Here is a 20,331-nt window from a genome sequence, read left to right on the forward strand (position 1 = left end):
ACCACATTTTATAGAATTAAAAGTGTTTATAATATGATAATGTGGTAGCCGCTAATGATGTTGAGGTTGTGACCGATGAGCCGCCAATGACTAGACTTGAGAACGATGAAGAATGAGAGCGAGAGACGATCGACTTACAGTGAGAGTGGGATACAATGAGGCAAAGAGTAGTTTGTTTAGGTCAAAGACTGTCGCTGGCGACTTAGGATTTTACTTTTATGGATTGTTTGGTTCGTGGAATGTTTATAACGGAATTGAAGTGTTTGGAAGGAATTGAAATTTAACGGAATTAGAATTAATTTTTAATACAAATTTATGATCTGTTTGGTTGTTAAATTGTGAAAGGGAACTGAATGTAAAAAAAGCACCATTTACAAAATTACCCTTTTATTTCTCACCCCAACCTCGGTGATGAGTGGATTCTATTAGGAATAATTGGTGAATGATAGAAAAAGGGCATTTTGGTAATAGTGAAACATCCGTATAAAAAGTTTATAATTATTTCAGGAAAGATTGTTAAATTCCTTTGATTGATGGAATTTGGTAGAATGTTTTCAAATTCCAATTACCTCAAAAACCAACCAAACATAATTTTTGATGGAAAGTTTTCAAATTCCAATTCACATGGATTCCATGAACCAAAAGACCCCTTAGATTTAGGGTTAAAGTTTTTATTGGGCTATTTGTGGTTGTAGGTATTGATAAATTGTGTATAGTGACGCAAAATCCTATAGAGTTGTGTATATAAAACTATAAATAAAATCCATATTTGTGTATATACATATATAATTATTTATATATATAATCTAAATCCAATTCGAGCCAAACCTAGCAAACCGAGCCGAGTGGAGCTTTGCTCGTGTTCAGTTCGTTTACAAACAGAACCGAGCCGATCTGCTCATTTGCAACCGAACAAAAATCGAACTAGCATTTTCCGAACATTTTCCGAACGAACGTCGAAGGTGGGACGGGCTGTTTAGACAGCCCTAGTTGAAAGTCATGAATATATGTAAAACACATAATTGTCACCAACGCTTAGTTGAAAGTCATGAATATATGTAAAAGACATAATTGTCACCAACACTTAAAGTTATTAACCATCACTAGTGCTCTAGTGGTGGCCACAGGTATTTAAGTTCTACTTATGGTTGGTTCGGGAGAGTTTTCCCCTCCAGGTCTCAAGTTTGAGTCTGGGTGATACGGGTTTCTCATTGAGGGGTTTAAATTGAGGATCTATTGTGCGAGGCCGCGAGGGGGCTCTCGCGCGGACCCGGTTAAGACAACGTATGCTAGACCTCCCAACATTCGCGAATAATTCAAACCTTTCAAAAAAAACTTTAAGTTATTGACAAAGGAACAATATGCAATGTGAACTTGTGAAGTGGATTTTTAGTAGTTCATACACTTATCGTTCAATATCATACATAAATGGTACAAAATTAACGTATATGCAATGGGACTAATAAAGACTAAGGGTTTGTTTGTAAACTTTTGAATGGTTAAGTGCTAAATCAGTAAGAGGTCTGAACCATTAAGTGTTGAACCAGTAAGAGGTCTGAACCATTAAGAGCTAGTATAATACTTAACCGTTCAGAGACAAATGTCTGACCAATTCAGAGTAGATGTCTTAACCATTCAGATTTTGTATAGTGCTTAACCATTCAGAGGAAAATGTCTGAACTATTCAGACATCTGCTTGTAAAGCAATCAGTCTGAACCATTAAGTATTGAACTAATAACAAACCATTAAGAGCCTCATTAAGAGGTAAACAAACAGCCCCTAAATCACATTCATGTTGGCGGTAATGATTTAGAGGCAATAGTGAGAGGATGATTGAAATTAAGGACCGGAGAATTGAGAATGACCCTTTGTTCTCTTGGTCCTTTTTTTTTGTGTATGTGAGAAATATTGAACACCAAAAAGTAATGAAAATACTTGCGATTTCTTGGTGATCATCATTGTTGCAGATCATCACAATATATACACATGAATTAACAGTTATTTGGTGCCGAAACCAACCGACACAGCGATTGATAACTGCCACCTTCTAACCGATACTAATACTAATCCTATAATAATGTTTTCGGTATCATGTTAAATCTTTGCTATCTAGCCATTGCCCTCATATCTACATGAATGTGTACGATTTGAATACATCTATAAGAAATTAAGAACTTGAAAATGGGGGAATAACATCTTATTAAAGTTATGATTACGTTTTATATATACTACCGAAAACATACTCGAGAAGAATAATATAACTTGCATAAATATAAAAGCTAGGAATAGGAGATATATCACCACAAAACAAATTGGTATATTGTGATCTAGATGGATGTTAACAAATCGATCTTACGTCCAGATTCTTGAGTTTTCAACAAAGAATCGTTGAAAATGTTTCTGTTAAAATACGTCTAGACATCCTCTGTGATGAATCAATGATCAAGACATAGGTTGTGGTTAAGTTTTGGTCATCGTTTCTGTTAAAATACGTCTATTAATGGAGTTGAATTTACCAAGTTCTTTCTGAGGAGTTGGTGTCAAGTTATGCTTAAGTGTTGCATATATGTTTCCTCGAGCCATATTTTCTAAACGAACCAAGGCCAATCCAAATTGCTCTTGTAAAAGATCTGCTACAGAACGAATACGTTTATTTTGCAAATGATTCATATCGTCAAGTGTACCCATTCCAAATTTTATTCGAATCAAACGATCCGCGGCTGCCAATATATCTCGCGGTAACAAAAATGTATTGTTCACATGATCATGATTCATGAAATGCAAAACAAATGTCAAATACAAATGATGATAGAAAATGCAAGTTGAGCCACCATTGACCAAAGAAGATTGTCCCAACAATAATGATAGTATGTGGAGACACAAACAAAGCATTCACAGCATAAGTATGTGTTCTGAGCATGCCAACAAAGAGCTTCCAACACTCATGATTCATGACCATTGACCATAAACCAAACCAAAACTCATGACCTGAGTTTTTCTTTCATTCCACATCTTGATTCATGTATGTGATATGTGGCTTTCTTCCACTCTCAAGCCACCAAGCAAAATATCCAACTCAACAATCTCTTTTGTTCATGTTCGTTCATTAAGAAAATGGGTATATTTGTGTTCGTTTATGTCCATTCTTAAATCCTAACCGAACAATTGACAACGTAAACGAACATAATTTACCAAAGATAAAAGAACTCAAACGAACATAAATAACTGAATAAACATAAACAAGCACAAATGGACATAATTGACCAAACATAAACGAACATAAAGCAGTTTCTTTTATATGAATTAGTGATTAATTACGATAAGCTCATTGAAAAGCCCATTTTTATTACTAGAAAGCCCAATTGCTAATTAGATATATTTACATAAATGGTTCAAAAGCCCACTTAATGTTAATACTTATAAATATATAATATTAGTGCACGCACAAAACGTGTGTTCATGTCCGTTCGTTTTATTAAATAAACAAATAAATGAATAAACAAATTTGTTCATTTGTTAAAGAGTAAATTACAAAAATCGTCCTTTATGTATATCACTTATTGCAAACTGTGTCCTTTGTCTTCAATAATTACAGAAAATGTACTCAATGTTTGCAAACCCTTGCAAGGTATGTCCTTTAGGCCTAACTCAGTTAACTTTTGTGGTTAAATCTGACCAAATGGACCACATATGAGGGTATTTTTATGGTTAAATCTGACCAAATTGACCCCACACGAGAGTAAAATGACCAAATACCCTCATTTGGGGTCCATTTGGTCATATTTAACCACAAAAATTAACTAAGTTAGGGTTAATGACATAACTTGCAAGGGTTTGCAAGCATCGCGTACGTTTTCTGTAATTATTGAAGACAAATGACACAGTTTGCAATAAGTGACATACATAAAGGACGATTTTTGTAATTTACTCTTTGTTAAATAAACAAACATACATGAACTTCCCGCCGAACAAGTTCATAAACGTTCGGTTTGTTTAGAGGCCTAAATGAGGGATCCAAAGGGATATGTAAAAGCTACAACAATATGTCTCCCAGCCAAAGCATAAAATTAAGTTCAAATGTAACATCTTTCGGGTAGGTTTTGGAATATTTATATTTAATTAAACTCAAATGTAACATCTTTAAGTAGCCAAACCAGGCATCTTGCAAATGGGGCAAGTATTTTTCTGTGCCAGCCACTGTTTGATGCAATCTGTGTGGAAGTCATGTCCACAATCCAAGCTTCCAATATTGTCACCAGTGTCATAATCCTCCTGCAAAGGCATAAAAACCCCAAATAAGAACACACCATAAAAAACAAGAAATGGGACCCACCTGGTGGTAGTCCATTGTCGGTTCAAACCAGACTCCAAACGAGTTTGGCATTGGACTGAACCCGGGTGGGTACCAAGCAGACCGAGAATGGATTTAACTTTCATACGTTGGACCAACAACTGGACCGTGACCATATCCCCAAAATTATTGACTAAAAATGAAATCCAGCTAGAATGTCGTCGACAGAGTTTTTCTGACAATTGCCCTTTTTTAGAGTAAATTGTCATTTTAGTCCATAAGGTTTGACCATAATTGTCACTTTAGTCCAAATAGTTTTTTTCTTGCCATTTTAGTCCAAATAGTTTTGTCTTCTGCCATTTTTCGTCCCTGACTTTTGTCATTTTTTGCCATTTTCATCCAACCCACTAACTCCATTCAAAAAATTTAGTTAACGTAGGTGAATTTTGGACAAACCACATTTTTTCTTTCTTTTTTTGCAGGAGCGATGGTGTTGTGCCGATTTACAGTGAAGATGATGGCGGTGGTTGTTGGATTTAAGATGATGGCAACGGTGTTGGTTGATGTCGTGGGTGGCGGAAAATTGGCCGGTGGTGGTGGAAATGGTGGGTGGTGATGGTGGTGGGGTGGGTGGGTGGTGACGGTACAAGCAGGTGGTGACGATGATAGAAGGTTGTGATGGGGTGGGTGGTGGTGGTGGTGGTCAATGAAAATGGCAAAAAATGACAAAAGTCAAGGACTAAAATGGCAGAAAACAAAACTATTTGGACTAAAATGGCAAGAAAAAAACTATTTGGACTAAAGTAGCAATTTTAGTCAAACCTCAGGGACTAAAATGCCAATTTACTCCCTTTTCTTATTTAAATTAACCAAATTTTAACAATTTTTATTCAAAAAATACTGACCCAATAACAGGTAAAAAATGACGGTGTGTGATCCTGTAGACTTCTTTATCCGACGCTGTGCCGAAATTCATTTATCTTAGGTAATTACATTAAATAAAAAATCTGAGAGTTTTTAAGGTTTTTTCTAGCCCAACAAAGTTGAAACATGAAACATTGCATATATTGATGTGTATAAAAGAAGAATATGTAATTAAAAAAGAAAATGCTTGAAATAAAATTCCTCCTCACCTGACATATGCAACATGGTTCCAAATTAGGAGTTGAAATCGCCATAAAAGCTATGTGTTTCCTTTGTTTCATCGACTTTAAAATGACTTCTTCACTCAGCCCAGTGTTCACATTTCCTATACGTTCTTCCAATGCTAGCAGTTCCTGTAATAATTATTGCAAATTTAATAATACTGTATACGTATATAAAGGGAGAAGCTTTAATAAGAAAAAAAATGCATGCTCGTATTTACCTCATATGACATATTATCGACGTCCAGTCTCATGTCACGGTGCCTGTCATGCAACTCAGCAACACCGTTGATAAATGGATCAAAGAGCATATAATCCTGGCATATATCATAGATTGTTTATTAGAAATTAGAATCAAATCAGATAAATACCATTGCTGCTGGCAAAGGGTATGTTGTGTATGATTTCATGTCCCAAAATAATTGATACCCAAAATCCTTCTTACATTATTTATAAATATTAAATAATAATATATGTTCTATTAAAGATAGTAAAGTAAAATTATAAGGATGGGAGTTCGTTACTTGGTTATAAATAAATAATAATACAACTTTTTTTACAATAATATTTAAATCATCCTAAAGATCTATACCCATGTAGACACAAACATGTTTCCCAATCAGCCACCCCACCTGTTTAGGCTGGATGGTATGGTGACGGGGGGAAGAAAGAAGACGGGGGTGGCGGGATGGGGGGACGGGCGTTGCCGAGGGAGGACGGATGGGGGACCACCTGTTTGGAGCGTCCTCAACGTCGATATTCCGACGGAGAGGACGGGGACGGGATGAAGACGGGGGGTGGCGGGATGGGGGGACGGGCGTCGGCGAAGGAGGACGGATGGGGCGACGGTCCATACCGTCTAGCCTTAGCCACATATATATACACAATCAGAAACACAAATTGTATGTATGCTCATTACAATATGTTCTCTTATCAACACTCATAGTTTATGATAGCGAATAGCAGACGATAGCAACAAGCTACCTATACGCTACGTAGCAATAGCGATGATATGGCAGGCGCTATTTTATGTTTAACGACACACTACGCTGTGTTCCCGAGTTTTATTAAAGGAGAGAAAGGAAGGGATTTGAAAGGAAACAATTTTTCGTTGTGTTCCAGAGTTCCATTAAAGGAGAGAAAAGAAGGGGAAATGAGAGATTTTTGGCCTAAAATTCATCCTTCCAATTTGGAAAGAAATGGAGAGAAAAGAAAATAAGGGAATCCTTTCTTTTCTCTCCTTAAGTTAACTGGGGAACACATGAGAGAAACTTTTAGAAATATTTTATATGTATATTATATCCATATAAGCTGTTTTATACGCTGTTTTATATGTATGCTTAACAAAATACCTAAAATTCTGCTATTTTATACCTATAAAATCCCGCTACTTATATTAAAACAAAAAACCTAGAAGCCCGCTATGGAGGCGCCAAAATCAAATAGCGACACATGAGTGCTACGCTATGTTATTCGCTATAGCGCTATTAATAACTATGTCACATATAAGGCAAACAAAAAAAACCATTTTAAAGGGAAGTCAACACATAACAAAAGGTTATTCGTGAACAACAAACAAGTGTCACTTGATAGGTTTCCCTTTACATTATAAAAAGGCAAATAAAAGTGCTGAAAAAAGAGTAAATCCATCTTATCAAAAATTCAAAATCTAATAATAAAGAACTGTTTGGACTTTGGACTCCTTTAAGAGTGACGGGTAATGAAAAAAAGAAAGTGATTTGCTTCTAACTAGAGTAAAAAAAATAAAATATTTCAGAAACTACTTTTTTCAACAGCAATGTTTTACACCTAACCTGCACTGCAAGGATTTGAACCCACGCCACTTTTTTTTTTTTGTGTGTGTGTGTGTGTGGGGGGGGGGGGGACACCATACCACCATACACTTTTCATTTGTGCATTTAGTATGTAAAATAACTAGCTTTGAAGCCCGCGCTTTGCGGCGGGGTAGTAGAAGGGTGCTAGCGAGGATGTATTTGTTACATGATATATCGATGAGTTTTTATAGACCATGCAAGTTTTAATCTAAACAACGGTAAAAATAAGCAATGAACACGGTTAAGTAAACATGTCTAGAGCTAAAATTTAGCTTTAACTGTAATAAAGTAAATAGAAAACTAATTAAATTTGTTACCTTGTATATTGAATGGTTAATATAAACCAAGTAGGTTTTAATATAAACGACCGTAAAAATAAGCAAGCAAGTAAACATGTCTAGAGTTCAAAGTTAGCCATAACTATAATAAGTAAAACAAAAATGAATTGAACTTATAAGATAACAAAACAAATTTTTGTTACAAATATTAAAAAGTAAACTTTATTAAACTTCAAGGCCCGTATGATAACTCTATTAAAGTTTGGGGGATCATAACTTAAATCGTTTATAGAAAAAGAATTATTATTAAACGTCCAATAAATCTATTAAAGTTCAGGGGTTATTACAATTCAAAGGTTATATGATAACTCTATTAGAGTTTAAAGTTAGAAACGTAAATTAATAAATAAAAAAAAAACACAATATTTTAATTTTAATCCTATAAAAAGTAAGATTGACCAATCACAATTTACTACTGTTAACGATTTGATTTGTTAGTATATGGAATATGAGAAAAGAGAAATGGTAGTAAAACCAAGGAAGACAAAATCAAACCTCGGCTCGTAAATTTTCACCCCTTCGCATGGCATTTAACACCTGTCGGATCTGTTACATCAACAAATAAAAATCATGAAATCGATGAAGTATAAATAAATCAGGAAGAAGAATAACAGAGAAAGAAGAACATAGAAATAACTAAAAAACAATTGTATGTACGTAGAAGTCACACTGATATATATATATAGAAAAAGTGTATCGTACAAAATGCCTTAAAGTACGAAGCGTACGCTATGGCAAGTTCGCATGTTATAACCCCAGAAAGGAAATCTCGCATGTTGAAAAAAACCAAAGATCGCATGTTAAAAAGAATTCGCATGTTGCTGAAAAAAACCAAAATCGCATGTTGATACTGCATCTCGTACACAGCGTACATTAAGGCAATTTGTACAATAACCGGCCTCTCTCTCTCTCTCTCTCTCTATATATATATATATATAGGGAGGGGCTCATGCGAGAACCACCCTTATTATGAGAACCTTGAGAACCAATGTGAACACAACCTAAAATAGCTAAAAAAACCTAACAAAACCTAACCCCCACCCCCCCCCCCCAAAAAAAATACCTAAACCCCCCCCCCCCAAAAAAAAACCTAACCCCCCCCCCCAAGCTAAAATGCTAAAAACTAAACCCCCAAAAAACCTAAAAAAATCTAAAAAAAAAATTTTTGAATTTTTTAATATTTTTCATGTTAAAATCGCTACTTTTAGAAGCCAAAAAAAAAAAATTTTGGCTTCGAAAAGTAGCGATTTTTTTATAAACAATATTAAAAAATTCAAAAAAAAAAATTTTTGTGTGATTTTTAGCTATTTTTAGGCATTTTTGGTGTGTTCACATTGGTTCTCACGGTTCTCACAATAAGAGGTGGTTCTCGCATGATATATATATAATAGCCAAAATCAGACAGGTTCATAGAGACAACATGCACATGTACAAATCATCATCATCATACTCAGTAAATCCCACCAATAGCAAAGCTAAGGTAGGGTCTGAGGAGGGTAAGATATAGACAGCCTTACATCTACCCCGTAGGAATAGAGAGGTTGCTTCCAGTGAGACCTCCGGCTCAATAGTAGTTTTGCATCAAGCCTTGGACATAAGGCACATAACACTCATCAATTGAGACAAAGGCCGATTAGTGCATGTACCCCCTTGTCTTTCGGCTAACAACGCCACCACATGATGCATGATTAACCATCCCCCTCTTTTAACGTTATTTACGCAAAATTAGTAAAATAACGTTAAAACTAGTGCACTTTCACTTTTGCCCCCCGAGCGCCCACACATATACACATTATATGCGCACTTTCACTTATCGTATATATTTACTATATATTGCCATCTTCATTGTTTTTTATTGTCGATTCTGTAGCTGGTTAAACACAATAATGATCGAGAACAGGACGATCCTAACCACCAATGATCTTGACGGATTTGATAAGGTACCCAATAACTGACCCGTTAATACCACAAGCGGGGCGAGAAGTACCCTTGACATCATTGGAAATTTGTAATAAAATCAATCACCAGATTCATTTTTGTTTTATAATCCCACACAACCAAATTGTATATCATAATGTATGTGCAATACAATAAAACATAGAGCTTTATTAAAGTCCGAGAACTTTGTTGTCAAGTTTTAACAGGTCAAAGGAAATAATCGCGTTAGATTAACGTTCAAGGTGGCGTCCATATGCATTATATTATATATCATTCTGTTTTACAGAAATTGAAAGAACAATAAGGAGCACAAACCTCAGATACCAGCCGCTGTCTTCCCTCAATATCAGTAGCTAAAGCTCGCCAATCATCACCCGGTACCTCCATTAATAAAGCAGACCTTGAAAATGACGGGTAGGTACGTCTCTGAATATGATTATCTTCTGAAGTAGAAGAAGAGCCACCAAAAAACTGAGAAAAATGACCTCTATGCCCTCCATATTCCACCTCCGAAGACGGAAAAAGCGTCCAAGGTGGAAACTCAGACGATCTTTGCTGACTTGGCGTTGCGTGGTTATTACGTTGAGGCGCCCATACTCCATTAAAACCACGAGAACCACCACTGCTACCGCCACTGCCACCGGTAGCTAAGCTCCAATTTGTAGGATCTTGTACCGAATTCCGACTCTCGGATGGCGGAACAAAATTATGCATTTGCACATTGTTTCTTAGCAAGCTTGAAGAACTCCTGCTTCTTGAACCGGTATTACCACCCCACGGAAAGTGATACGCGTTTCTTGGAATATTTGGAACGTGCGTTAACGGTGGTTGTTGATTTGAATGATTACCGACTTGCCCTCGGTCCAAAAACTCATTAAGCAAAAGCTGTCTACTAGATGATCGGTGAGATGAGTTACCATTTGGATGCCTAATATTGTTATTAATATTATTATTATTATTATTAAGAAGCGAGCCTCTACTGCCAAAATGTGTTGGTGTTGGTGAACTTTCTTGAACTTCGATTCTTGTGTTTGGAGGTTCATGACGGTTGACCGAAACAGAGTTGACTAGATGTGATGATATATTTAAGCTTCTAGAAGTTTCCGGAAAGCAACTAGAACCAACACCGAGGGTTTGAGTGGATGTACCTTCTAGGGATTTTCTTTTGCAAGATAAACCCCAATTATCTAAAGATGAACCCGACCCGTATTCAGAATAACGCCCCATGCCATCATCGTCACTATCAGTGGCCTCAAATCCAACGTTTAAGTTTACATTCATAGAAACATGATTGGAAACGGGACGTTGCGTATTAACCTGATGAAATGCTGATGATTCATGTTCACGACTGGCTGAATTTGACCAACTTTGACCATTATTAGAAACCTGACCTTGCAAACTAGCTCTAGAGCTTGATTCACCAACATCCCAGCTTCTAAAATTTAGCTCGTTGGAAAGATCGTTATTTAACAACTGTCTTTCTGTTAGAGACAACATGTTATTCCAATCATCAGCTTCATCCATACTGTTATTTGACCCCTGGTTAAGGTCAACAGTCTCTGGGAAAGGGTCAAAAATGCTCCTTTGACCTTGCATCAGGTCAAAATTATGAAATTGACCAATATGATAACCACAAAAAAGGTGCTTGGCTATTCACAAGGCATGAACCAGCAATTCTTCGCTCTTATTGGATGCATAAAAGCACCAAAGAATTAATGGGATAGTGTTCCTGAGGTTTATACATCATTAGTGCAGATCTAATCATACATCAGCAGACCGGATTTGACCGTTCAAGAAAAAGAACTATACAGACAATTTAGTCAAATTAGCAACACTTTAACATAACATCTTAGATCAGCTTTTTCATGTAATATTAAAGATTAAGATACTAATTTTACATTATCTGTAAAACAAATCAGGTGTGGTAAAAAAAGAACAAAAGACTTCTGACATGAGTAAAAATCCAAAGTTGTATGAAGAAATAAAAGGCAAACAGTACAAATACAATACTAAAAATCATGAATATTTTGCTGCATCAAAATGATCATACTCCATTGAGTAAAATGCACGGATAGTCCCTGTGGTTTGGTGAAATTTCACCTTTAGTCCCCAACTTTTCAAAATTACACTCTTAGTCCCTGTGGTTTGACAAGTTGTTACTCGGATAGTCCCCAAAGCGGATAGAGGTTAGTTTTTCTGGTTAAGTGGGTGTGAAATGACAATGACTATCCGAGTAACAACTTGTCAAACCACAGGGACTATCCGAGTAACACTTGTCAAACCACAGGGACTATCCGAGTAACCTTCATCCGCTTTAGGGACTATCCGAGTAACAACTTGTCAAACCACAGGGACTAAGAGTGTAATTCTGAAAAGTTGGGGACTAAAGGTGAAATTTCACCAAACCACAGGGACTATCCGTGCATTTTACTCTACTCCATTATTCCAGAAAAAAGGGCTAAACTTTAACCTAAATTGTCACATAGATTGTTTTCAACTTCTAATAGCAGATTCAAGAAACAAACTTTAGCCTAATTTGTTGACAGTTTACTTAATTATTATCGAATTGCAAAAACTCCAGGTCAAAATGGAAATGAGTATGGCTACAGGATGAACAGATACAAGATATATTTTTGTATTAAAATAAAATAAAATAATTGAAAAGCCTAGAAATAAGCAAAATTTATAGATCCCTTGTTATCATCCAAAACAATGACATTCAGATTCAAACACACAAAAAATCATTTCAAATGATTGAGAAAAGTTTACCGATTAAGGCAATGGGATGGATTGAAATTGGGCGATTAGTCAGCGGGATGATGAAGATAACGAAAGAAGCGATTGATGAGACAATCGGAGCTCATTGTGTCCTGAGAAATCGGTAGATAGTGATGAAAGATGAAGAGAGAGAGAGAGAGAGAGAGAGAGAGAGAGAGAGAGGGTTAATTGGGTGTGAAATGTTTATGGGGAAGATGAACAAGATTCGTGTACGGTGAGCTATGGAATATGCTCATACTAACATAAATTTCCGATTAACTTTCAGCCGTTCGATCATGATAATTATAAAAGTATAAAAAGTGAAGTAAATTACATTTTTTTTTAATCAAACGGCGCCATTTTATCAGATCATAAAATAGAATAAAGGGCAAGTAGGAAGCTGAAAGTCTCAAAAGAAAAAACGAACATTAGACAATAATATTCCAGACATTAAAATCCCTCTATCTCTCCGAAACTAAATCACTAAAAGGCGCTATGTGTTTAAGCCACATAAACGACTCCTCCTTTATGTCATGAACGACTTTCAAAACTGAAAACGAGATGCTATTAAAAACGCTATCGTTCCGGATCTTCCAAATGGAGGCATAAAGAATGGTCTCTATCACTTTTTTCCATGATGTTGAACCATTAGCCTCGTTCACCTTCTTCAACATGTCCAGGAATACCGTTGCATCGGTCACTACCGGGAGTTTGAGCCACACAAAAACATGCCACCAAACAGCTTTTATGAAAACGCACTTGGTCGCTAAGTGATTAATAGTTTCCTCACCGAAACCGCAAATGTCGCAACAAGTATCTTCAACCCGCACCCCACGTTTCAAGAGTTTCGTTTTCACCGCTATGCTCCTTGTCATCAATTTCCACACAAAAAATAAAACTTTTTTGGAATCCACGCATTCCACTTGAAGCCATCCATATCTACTTTGGCCGCAATCTAATCCGCAACTTGAGCTCTTAACCGCGCCACCGAAAAAATTTGATTTACACAATTATTACTTTCTAAACCCATGTTATCCAGGCCTTTTATACCAGTTTTTAAGAGGTCTTTTTTGACCAACATGATATCCTTCCACACTCCTACCAAGCCTTCATTCAGGGGAACCCCATTTACATCTCCAACCTGCCCATGAATAGCCCGCACAACGGAAATCCATAAAAGATGTGGGTTGGCCTTATATCTCCAATACCATTTCATAAGCATGGCCCAATTAAGACTTCCAATTTCCCCTAACCCGAGCCCACCCAATTTCTTATGCAATTGAATTTTATTCCAAGCTACCCATCGCAACTTATTTTTTTGACCCCGACTTTCCCCACACGAAATCCCGTCTCATACCTTCAATAGTCTTTAAGACTTTTCCCGGGGCTTTTAATATGGATAAAAAATATGACAGAAGATTCCCGAGGACCGCCTTCGCCAAAGTTATTCTTCTGCCCATAGATAGAGTCTTAGCCTTCCAACTTGAAAGTTTTTTTGCAAACTTGTCGATGATGGGTCTCCACGGCTTAATCATTTTCATGTTCTCACCAATAGGTAACCCAAGATAGTTGAACGGGATAGATCATGTTTTACACCTAAGTAAACCCGCCATGGCCTCTACGTACTCTCCTTTCACTCTCACTCCAATCAAGCTACTTTTAGCAAGGTTCACTTTGAGACCTGACACAAGATAAAGGCATCACAAAATTCTTATTAAATTCAACACATCTCTTTTAGACCACGTCCCCGTAAAAATGACGTAATCGGCGTAACAAAGATGAGTCAAAACCGGTCCACCGTTAAGAGGGTGACCCCCTCAAACAAACCCAATCTAACCGCTCTCTTCGTAAAGACTTCAAGAACCAATATGAAAAGGAACAAGGATAACGGGTCCCCTTGACGAAGCTCCCTTTTGAGAAAGAACTCATTTGTAGGAGAACCGTTCACTAGAATGGATGCCTTACTAGACGATAAACAAGACTCTACCCATTTCCTCCATCTTTTTGGGAACCCTATCATTTTCAAATTATTAAGAAGGAACCCCCAATTTACCGAGGCGTACGCTTTATCAAAGTCAATTTTAAATAACATGACCTCCAACTTTCTTCTCTTTGCCCATGACAGAACCTCACTCACAATAAGAGGCCCGTGAATATATTTATATTTTTCACAAAGGTTGTTTGCTTTGGAGAGGAGACCATGTGTATAACCCCCTTAAGACGATTAGCAAGGGTCTTTGCAATCACCTTGTAGAAATTCCAACCAAGGATATGGGTCTAAAATCCTTCAAACATTGTGGATCTTGAATCTTAGGAACAAACGTGAAAAAAAAGGAGTTACAACCCGAAAGAAGCTTACCCGACACATAGATTTGATACATGACTTACATAATTTTCGATTTAAGAGTGACCCAAAACCGTTTGACAAACTTGAAAGTGAACCCGTCTGGGCCCGACGCTTTATCCCCGCCACACTTCCAAATCGCATCTTTAACTTCCTTTTCCGAATAAAGAGTCGTTAACCTCCTTGATTGGTTCAAAGAAAGTCTCCCAAATTCATTAACCACAAGTGACGGTCTACGTTTCATAGGCTCATCAAACTTGCTCTTAAAGGCACGCCTAATTTCTTCTTTCATACTCGTTGGATCCGAAACTATCCTCCCATTAATGTAAATAGCATTTATCCGCTTACCGCCTTACTAAAATTTATGACTTTGTGAAAAAAAGGTGGTGTTATCATCCCCATATTTCAGCCAATTTAATTTCGCCTTCTTTTTCGCCTCTTTGCACTTATGTTTTTCCATATTTTTTAACATAACTTTCCAATGAACCCTTTCCACCTTTTCCCTTTCCTCAAGGTTTCTCTGTTCAACAATTTTTTTCAATTTTTGTCACACCCCGATTTCCACGTGTCTCACCGGTGGGCCCGGTGGGGGATTACCGTGACGATGTTGGCAACAATATAGTCAAACCACACAATTATATAATGCACAGCGGAAGCATAATTTAAATATATAATTTCAACCTCTGATTGTAATATCAAAATGTATTACAGAAGTTGAATATCCACAGTGGATCGTAAATACAGATAAAGTATTGTTCCATCAGATACTGCAATCAAGCTTGCGAGGCTTATCCCGACGCTAGGGAGCTAATACCAGTCAATTACGTTTAGGTACCTGCACTTAATCTTTTTGGGGAAAATACGTCAGTTTACACTGGTAAATACATTCAACTGACACATTTGAAAATGTTTATTAAAATTGATTTGAATGCACAAGGCACAAACTCTTTTATAACTTGGGAAAATTCATAATGATCTTGTGAACGTTTTACATGTTCTTTTATGCGTTCAGTAGCCCGGGTCGTGCCGGGTTAAAGATTTATAGACACACCACGTTTGCGTAAAACCGTAGTACAGAAACCAACGGCTACGTCTTTTAGTTTTAATGTCGACACTTTATACCGGGTGTACGCCTACACCGGGATGTCGATGGTCGTGGCCATTTCGTAAAATGATGCCGAGGATATCCGGGACAACGGTCATTAAACCCCCCAAAGGCTTATAAGCAACAAAACTGTTTAAATGAGCCAATCATATTTAATCAATTAACCACCTAAGCGATGGAATTATATAATGCTCAATCAAGCGGTATTAATATACCGTAACCCAAGCCCATATAGGGGAAATAAGTTAAAGTATTTACCTTTGCAAGTATTAATCCTTAATTTAGATCAAGTCACCGATAGCTTTTACTGGGGCTCCTAATCTGGAACGAAGGTTTTAATTAACCTCTTAGAATCCTAACGGTCCTTATATTAGCCGTAGCTTAAACCGGTTGATTCCGATATATAGATATGGTTAATTCGCACGAAAAGGCGAAAACCGAGAATGGAGTATGATTTGGACCCAACAAGTTCAGAGACTTGTTTTATATGGGTTTATAGTTCATACTCTGGATTTTGGGGTTCAAATAATATAATTTGACCCATATCGGCTATTGCACGAAAACTAGTTTCATGAGCCGTACCGTGTGCGCAAATAGGCGAAACGGTTAATCATAAGAGTCGTACGCTTATTTCCTAAGTCAATATGCCTTAAAAGTATTTTGGTATCAGTAGGATACCTTCCGTGACGCCCGTAACGAGTTTAAATTTATATTATGCCCCGTAGGGGCTTTTCGGTCATTTTAAAGACTTTAAAAGGGCTTTTCGAGTTCTACAGGAAATCTGAGTTTCCCGAACAGCTTATAAAGCTTAAAATACTTTATTTATTATTTAAAACCAGTAGCAACTGGAATCGGGTCAAAAGACCTTGTAGAACTCCCGTTTTGGCCAAAAAGGGCATATTCAGTATTTACCGAACCGTAGCCATAACCGCAGGTTATGAGCAAGGTAAAAATTATTAAGATCTTTAAAATTCCCAAAATATTATTTTACCACAGTGGGTAAAAGTTTTGGTGACGAAAACTTGGGTTAGATGGGCGTTATGCTAATTGCGCCGTGAATTACAAAACTTTCTTAAAAGTGCGCCTTTTAGCATAACTCTCATTCTAGACCTCGGATTGACGTGAAACTTTAAGGACATGCTTATAATTTAACAAGCAAGGTTTTGGTCCGTTCACGTGTCCGAAATACTCGTTTTAATTTTAAAAGGCCGTTACGGTCAACTTTTAGGCGAATGACGGAAATACGTAAAAGACTCGGATAACTCATGAACCGACCACAGAGGCTTATACCAACATGTGACCTGGTCCTAAGAGAGTCCTAAGGTATATTCATACCTCACTAAAACGGGTCAGAACTGAAGTCAAAGTAAAAGTCAAACTTTTGCGACATTCGGCTCCGAACCGGTTCTATACAGTAAATGATCGATTCAAACGAGCGCAAACAGGTTTATATACTTATCATCAAGTTTTATGATTGTCAAAACAGGTTCCATAACATATACATTACAGATTATGCTTAAATTGCTAAAATGGCTTTCTGTTGACTTTTTAACCGCACGTTTGACTCGATAATTGACATAGTTAGAGTGGTGATCAGGGGGAACCATTTTAGAGGTTTAATACCCACATAAATACCAACTCATAACCATTTTTGGTTCGTCCTAAGACTGAATCATTAATGAGTTATTGTAAAGTCAAACCGTACTTACGACGGTTTGGTTTTTAGCTAAATACTAAGCATAAACTGAAGTATGAATGATCAAGGCAACTTACAGAAGTTAGGACTTGAATATGGAGCAGAGAAGAACACTTGGGAGCACTTAGAATGATCAGATGGAAGTTGTTTGAGTTGTGTGAATGTTGTAACTACAACATGGCTATTTATAGCCAAATGCCAAGCCATATTGATCATTGCAAGCACTACTATCAGACCAGAGGTGATGGTAGGTGTCCCCTAAGTGTTATGGGTTGAGCATAGGGTGCCCATGCCCCATAATTATGTGCATGATCGTTCACAAGCTCCAAAAGCCAAGTAGTTGCAAAGTTTCTGCATCTGGGCACTTTACGCGGCCCGCATGGGAGTTCCCATGCATTTTAATGCGGGTCGCCTAAAGTTCAAATAACAGACGCGAAATAGAGGAGGCTCGCGGCCCGCCTCAACTTATGTCCAAACCTTACGCGGGTCGCCTAAGGTTATATTTTCTGAATTTTTAAATCTTTTTGTAATTATTACAGAATCTGGCCATTAATAACGAAATCTTTCGTAATGATTCGCCTGACCTTTCGGTTTTGAAGGGATAACTTTGCGGTTTGGCCCTCGGTTATTTACCGATAGGGGCCTCGTGTTAATTACCCGCATTATTAAGTCCCCGGTTTATTTATTTAATTGTTCAGAAAGCCTTAACTTTCATGATTGACGCTTTTAACCCTTCTTCTACGAATTCGATCGTATCTTTCTCGTTTCATATCGAAACTTCACGAAATTTATATATATTATTCTAGTGAGGGTATAATACCGTTACAAAGTCTTTGGGACGTTAAAGGGTCACTCAGAGGTATTATTAAACATGTTGACACAGTTAACCCCTGTAGTTTGTAATCTCTCACTTTCTTCCGCGTTTTATATTTGTACGATCTATAATTTATTCGTTTGAAGGTTTAAGCATTATTTAGGGATACTATACAGTATATTTACCCTTGTTGACATTTATAACCCTCGAATTTATATACTTTCAAGGTTTGTCAAAATTAGTCCTTTATTTATTATAGATGCCACGTGTAAACAAATGACACGTGTTAACACATCATTGGACACAAAAATTCGAGGTGTTACATCCTCACCCCCTTAAAATAAATCTCGACCCGAGATTTACTCAAATAAATAGGGGTATTTTTCTTTCATTGTAGCTTCGACTTCCCACGTATATTCAGGACCTCTTCGAGCATCCCATTTGACTTTTACAATCGGTACGTGCTTTCTGCGAAGCTTCTTCACCTGTCGATCTTCAATCGACAAGGGTTTTTCTATAAACTTTAAACTCTCATCTATATGCACATCTGTGTGTGGAATCACCAACGATTCGTCGGCGAAGCACTTCTTGAGATTGCAGATGTGGAACACATTGTGAATTCCATTGAGCTCTTCAGGCAAGTTTAGTTTATAGGCAACTGATCCGACTCGTTCAATGACCTCAAAAGGTCCTATGTATCTCGGACTCAATTTGCCCTTTTTGCCGAAACGCATCACCCCCTTCCAGGGTGACACCTTAAGTAATACCTTTTCACCCACTTCGAAGTGAAAATCCTTACGCTTTGGATCAGCGTAGCTCTTCTGTCTATCGCGGGCAGCCTTGAGACGTTCCCGGATCTGGACAATCTTGTCCGTCGTCTGGAAAACAATCTCTGGTCCCGATAATTGGACCTCTCCTACTTCCGCCCAACAAACAGGCGATCTGCATTTCCTACCATATAATGCCTCAAAAGGCGCAGCCTTTATGCTGGTGTGGTAGCTATTATTGTAGGAGAATTCGATCAGGGGTAGATTTTTATCCCAGTTACCACCTAAATCGATCGCACATGCACGAAGCATGTCTTCTAGCGTTTGGATAGTACGCTCACTTTGACCGTCCGTCTGTGGATGGTAAGCCGTACTAAAGTTTAAACGCGTGCCCAAAGATTGCTGGAAACTTTTCCAGAAATGAGATGTGTATCTAGTATCCCTGTCGGAGATAATAGACACAGGTATGCCGTGTAAGGCTACAATCTTATCAACATAAAGTTGGGCTAACATATCGGAGCTATATGTCTCCTTGATGGGTAGAAAATGAGCTGATTTAGTCAGCCTATCGACTATGACCCATATTGTATCGTTTCCCTTCCTGGTTTTGGGTAACTTGGTTATGAAGTCCATAGTTACGCATTCCCACTTCCACTCGGGAAGTTCAGGCTGTTGTAGCAAGCCAGACGGCTTTTGGTGCTCGGCTTTGACTTGAGCACAAGTCAAGCACTTTGCTACATGGGCGGCTACAGACTTTTTCAAGCCTATCCACCAATAATTTGCTTTTAAGTCTTGGTACATTTTATCAGCACCAGGATGGACTGAGTATTTGGAACTATGGGCTTCCTGGAGAACAACATCTCGTAGTCCTCCATAAATCGGAACCCATATACGTCCGTTTAGTCTAAGAATTCCATCCTTGCTAAGAGTCAACTGCTCCTCAGTTACTCCCAGCTTTTTCATTAGGATAATTAGCTTCCAGCACAGCCTCACGCTGCGCAGCTAATATCCTTTCTATCAATTATTCTTAACCTCAATGCTCTTGGCATTGATTCGAATGGGTTTTACCCTTTCTTTCCTGCTCAAGGCATCGGCGACTACATTCGCCTTGCCGGGATGGTACCTGATTTCGCAGTCATAATCATTCAGGGTTTCCATCCAACGGCGCTGTCTCATGTTCAACTCTTTCTGGTTGAACAGGTGCTGGAGGCTTTTGTGATCAGAATAAATCACAAATTTAATGCCATAAAAGGTAGTGCCTCCACAACTTAAGTGCAAAGACAACGGCACCCAACTCCAA

At 37.6% G+C, this 20,331-nt stretch overlaps 1 protein-coding gene across 2 annotated transcripts; it reads right to left on the minus strand.

Moving 5' to 3' along the window:
- Positions 1 to 3,974: 3,974 nt before the first annotated feature.
- On the minus strand, positions 3,975 to 12,534 carry LOC118491250 (E3 ubiquitin-protein ligase MBR2-like). Of its 2 annotated transcripts, none has more exons than XM_035988861.1 (6): positions 12,318 to 12,534; positions 9,864 to 11,277; positions 8,106 to 8,156; positions 5,659 to 5,754; positions 5,426 to 5,569; positions 3,975 to 4,273 (listed from the first exon to the last, which is right to left on the minus strand). In XM_035988861.1, exons 2-6 carry the CDS (start codon positions 11,142 to 11,144, stop codon positions 4,142 to 4,144), a joined length of 1,704 nt encoding a protein of 567 aa, XP_035844754.1. In that variant the 5' UTR covers positions 11,145 to 11,277; positions 12,318 to 12,534; the 3' UTR covers positions 3,975 to 4,141. The 2 variants fall into 2 exon arrangements, with proteins under 2 accessions (XP_035844754.1, XP_035844755.1); XM_035988862.1 differs by having other exon boundaries at positions 9,864 to 11,351; positions 12,318 to 12,529.
- Between the last annotated feature and the right edge of the window lie 7,797 nt (positions 12,535 to 20,331).

Source organism: Helianthus annuus, chromosome 4, assembly GCF_002127325.2.
Source record: "Helianthus annuus cultivar XRQ/B chromosome 4, HanXRQr2.0-SUNRISE, whole genome shotgun sequence".
Lineage (NCBI taxonomy): Eukaryota > Viridiplantae > Streptophyta > Magnoliopsida > Asterales > Asteraceae > Helianthus > Helianthus annuus.

What these genes read in the sequence shown, in the direction of transcription:
- LOC118491250 (XM_035988861.1), bottom strand. Translation starts at nt 11,144, where the DNA reads ATGCAAGGTCAAAGGAGCATTTTTGACCCTTTCCCAGAGACTGTTGAC. An exon ending in GACAGCGGCTGGTATCTGAG is followed by an intron (nt 8,157 to 9,863) that starts GTTTGTGCTCCT and finishes TTGATGTAACAG; the next exon opens with ATCCGACAGGTGTTAAATGC. An exon ending in AACCATGTTGCATATGTCAG is followed by an intron (nt 4,274 to 5,425) that starts GTGAGGAGGAAT and finishes ATGCCTTTGCAG; the next exon opens with GAGGATTATGACACTGGTGA.